The sequence below is a fragment of the Lucilia cuprina genome, chromosome 6, assembly GCF_022045245.1.
Source record: "Lucilia cuprina isolate Lc7/37 chromosome 6, ASM2204524v1, whole genome shotgun sequence".
In the NCBI taxonomy this organism is placed as follows: Eukaryota; Metazoa; Arthropoda; class Insecta; order Diptera; family Calliphoridae; genus Lucilia; species Lucilia cuprina.
Window position 1 is genome coordinate 3,925,259 of NC_060954.1, and position 4,349 is coordinate 3,929,607.

At 28.3% G+C, this 4,349-nt stretch overlaps 2 protein-coding genes across 2 annotated transcripts in view; one reads left to right on the forward strand and one right to left on the reverse strand.

Moving 5' to 3' along the window:
• Positions 1-3,562: 3,562 nt before the first annotated feature.
• Positions 3,563-3,946, reverse strand: LOC124421026 (venom protease-like). The gene has a single exon (XM_046955735.1). The coding sequence runs from the start codon at positions 3,944-3,946 to the stop codon at positions 3,563-3,565; it is 384 nt and encodes a 127-aa protein (XP_046811691.1).
• A 135-nt stretch (positions 3,947-4,081) lies between these two features.
• Positions 4,082-4,349, forward strand: part of LOC124421027 (proclotting enzyme-like) — a 1,009-nt gene continuing 741 nt past the window's right edge. Inside the window, exon 1 of the mRNA XM_046955736.1 lies at positions 4,082-4,095. Coding sequence (XP_046811692.1) covers positions 4,082-4,095 — 14 coding nt within the window. The remainder of the gene's footprint in view (positions 4,096-4,349) is intronic.

The following is a 4,349-nucleotide window of genomic DNA, read 5'->3' on the forward strand; positions in this document are numbered from 1 at the left end:
GACTATAGACTAGACTATAGACTAGACTATAGACTAGACTATAGACTAGACTATAGACTAGACTATAGACTAGACTATAGACTAGACTATAGACTAGACTATATAGTACACTGTAGACTTCACTATAGACTGGATTTTAAACTGCATGTTAAAAATTTGTATTTAATTAAAATATGTTGCCTTTTTACGTATGACTGTATCATAATGTCTGCTTTAGTCTTAATAATAAACATTTAATCAAATTAAACAATATATCACTATCTTTTAATCAAAATATTCACAACCTACTTTAATGTTATTTGCAATATTTCAATCAATTATATTTTCCGTACATAGCTTTAGAAATTTTTCTCTCAATTACTCACTTCATTATTTTATAATTTAATTAAATTTCTATTCTTTTTTTTTACTAATTTCTTTAGTTTTTAAATAAAAATATTTAATAAACTATAAGTAAAGCCAAAAACTACAATGCCATAAGAAAAACTATAAATTCATCAAACTAAAAGTATTTGTTCTATGGAAAATTATATTAAAAATTTTGTTTTTTACTTAATAAAATTTTAAGAACAATGAAAGTGTTTGTGTATGTATGTCTTCTTCTTTTTCTTCTTACACTTCTTGATCAAATCATAAAAATATATATGACAAAAGACTTAATTTGCATTTAAATTAAAACACAGGCCTGTTTAAACTCAATCATATACTTGTAAAATTCCACAAGAATAACATGAGGGTATGAGTTTCCACAAAATTGTCTTTCCATACTTATGTTTTTCATCTAATGCTAGTTACTGGCTGGCTTGCTTCAAACCAACAATGGAAATTTTAAGTTTTAACAAAAGAGAGACAATTAAATAACTAGTGTTAGTTTTGCTTATTTTTTGTCTTGTACTAAATGTGCAGCGTTTATTAAAATATTATGATTGTTATTGAGAACATTTCTAAGTATCACCAAAATTCAGCATAGACAATCAATTAGCTTATGTAGCGTTGCTTTATTAAATTTAATTTTAAACATTTCGTGAAACGTTTAAACAAGAAACTTATTTAATATAAAGAAAATTTTAAATTTTGTTGCATACAAGTCTAGTCTATAGTCCAGTTTATAGTCTATAGTCTAGTCTATAGTCTAGTATATAGTCTAGTCTATAGTCTAGTCTATAGTCTAGTCTATAGTCTAGTCTATAGTCTAGTCTATAGTCTAGTCTATAGTCTAGTCTATAGTCTAGTCTATAGTCTAGTCTATAGTCTAGTCTATAGTCTAGTCTATAGTCTAGTCTATAGTCTAGTCTATAGTCTAGTCTATAGTCCAGTCTATAGTCTAGTCTATAGTCCAGTCTATAGTCTAGTCTATAGTCTAGCCTATAGTCTAGTCTATAGTCTAGTCTATAGTCTAGTCTATAGTCTAGTCTATAGTCTAGTCTATAGTCTAGTCTATAGTCTAGTCTATAGTCTAGTCTATAGTCTAGTCTATAGTCTAGTCTATAGTCTAGTCTATAGTCTAGTCTATAGTCTAGTCTATAGTCTAGTCTATAGTCTAGTCTATAGTCTAGTCTATAGTCTAGTGTATAGTCTAGTCTATAGTCTAGTCTATAGTCTAGTCTATAGTCTAGTCTATAGTCTAGTCTATAGTCTAGTCTATAGTCTAGTCTATAGTCTAGTCTATAGTCTAGTCTATAGTCTAGTCTATAGTCTAGTCAATAGTCTATAGTCTAGTCTATAGTCTAGTCTATAGTCTAGTTATAGTCTAGTCTATAGTCTAGTCTATAGTCTAGTCTATAGTCTAGTCTATAGTCTAGTCTATAGTCTAGTCTATAGTAAAGTCGATAGTTTTGTCATAGTCTTGTCCCTGCTCATCATCTCCTAATGTTTAATTTCTGTTTAAAATCTATAGCATATTTTAAGGATTTTTTTAGAGAAGAAACTGTAGCATATTGTAGGGACATTTTGGTAAAAAAAAACCCATAGCTATTATTCATATTTTTATATTTCTTAATTAACATGTTATTTTTTATTTTATTATATATAATTTATTAACTAATGATGTTATAAAAAAAACTATAGCATACTTTAGTGAAAATCATCATTGTCTGTTTGTTGTTTTCTCTTTATTTTCTTTTTGCCCAACTTTTACGAAAAAACAAAACAAAATCAGGACATCATCAACTTCTCTTAACAGCTACTTTGAATTGTTATATTTTTTTGCTGTTGTTGTTTTCATTTTGAATTTTATAAATATAGAGCCGGTTGCATGAGTAGTTGTTTTTTGCCTTATATATAAGAGTTTGAGTTAAAGAACAAGTAGCTAAAAGGATACAAGTCGCGTCAAGTGTACTTTAATGCATTTATATTGTGTTGTTTTTGTTGCAAAATAAGCAAATGAAAAAAGTTCCCTATACCAACTCAAAAGAAACATGATGATTTGCTGTTGTTTCCGTTTTCTGTATTATCCTTTTTTTCATATTCTAGCATTCTGACACAATGAACAAATGAACTTATAAATACTTTGTTTTAAAAATAATAAAACTGCACACACATACAAGACGAAAAAAAAGGGTTAAAAAGTTTTGAGAAGAAATGTGAAATTGTGAAAAACACGGCATAAATATGTTTTGTTGCAAATTGTTGTTGTGCCACCACTAGCAAAAGAATACACTTAAAGATTTTCAAGAGTCCTTGGGAAAAAAATATTATAAAAATGTAGTCGTTTTTTGGGCTTCAAAGAAATCTTTTATTGTATTATATTGTTATTAACTTCCGTGTTAAGTAGATGTAAGACATGATGAGTTGCCATAAATAAGGATGATAAAAAAAGGATTTTGTGCTTAAAACAAAAAAAAAAAAATGTGCTAATACTTGAGGTAAAACAAAAGATTTTAATAAGAAATAAAATTATAAAAAAAAAATTTACAGTAAATTTGATTAAAACAATAGAGCAGACTATGTGTAACATACTTTTGGGAATAGAAAAAATGTTGCATAATTTTAGGAGAATTTTTAAATTATAAAAATATATTTTTGCTTAAACTAAGCTTTTTTACATAAACATAATTTAAAAAATTTTAACTTTAGCACGATTGCATACTGAACTTGAACTTGTTGCTGCGTTCTTTTTTTCGGCGCTGCCTTTAAAAATCTGTTTTATCTTTTACTAATTCACAACAATTAAAACAAATCATAAATATGTTTTATTTTATTTTCCCATCAGCAAAAAAATTCAACCCCTTGAAAACAATTAAAATATTTTGTAAAACAATTTAAAAGTACTTTACGCTAATTTACTTGATTTTATTGTTTTTTATTTTATATTGTGTTGCATAAAAGTAACAATTAAATGTATATAAAGTCCTGAACATCAAAGGGATAACAAAGCTCATTATCCTTGAAAATATGAAATGCGAAAAAAATAGAATTTGAACAAAAATTATGGTTGTGCATAAATTAAGTCATTAACCATGAAAATAACAAAAGAGGTACTTAAAACGAACAGCAAAATGAAAAAAAGATACAAAACTGGACATATTTTATTTAACACAAAAAAAAAAAAAAACTAAATGTTCTACTGAACACACACATCATTTTGTACATAACGCCAAAGCCATCCCAAATGAGAAGTTATTCGGGTGTTAATACCAATACCATAACGCTGACCACAACTACGTCCATAACTTATTACACCCAAAAGCATTAATCTTTGCTGGCGCAATATGACCGGTCCACCAGAATCATATTGACAGGAATCTTGTCCTAAACCACTATAATCATAAGTACATATTTGTGATGCCCTCACTGTGTCATTATATTGCTGCTGACAAACACGATTTTCCAAAGTTATTAATTGGATTTTTTGCAAAGTGTTCGATTTTGCTCCAGCAAATGATAAGGTGCCCCAGCCGGCTACTTCTACGGTCGAATAGGCAAAGACATCATTTCTGAAAATCATATTTCTATTGCAAAAGTCAAAATATTTAATTTCTAGCTTCTTACTGTTGTCTCCAGGGTAAACAGATAGGACCTACACCCCTAGACCATTCCATAGGTATTCTGGTTATTAATATAGCAATATCATTGATCATAGATGTTGCTAAGGTCGTAAAACCGGGATGATTTATAATACTTTGTATACGATACTGGGCAGCGTAGGGGGATTCATTATCTATTTGATCAAATAAGGAAAAATTTTAATTTTTTTCAGTAGTCTATAGTCTAGTCCATAGTCTAGTCAATAGTCTAGTCCATAATCTATAGTCTAGTCCATAGTCTAGTCTATAGTCTAGTCTATAGTCTAGTCTATAGTCTAGTCTATAGTCTAGTCTATAGTCTAGTCTATAGTCTAGTCTATAGTC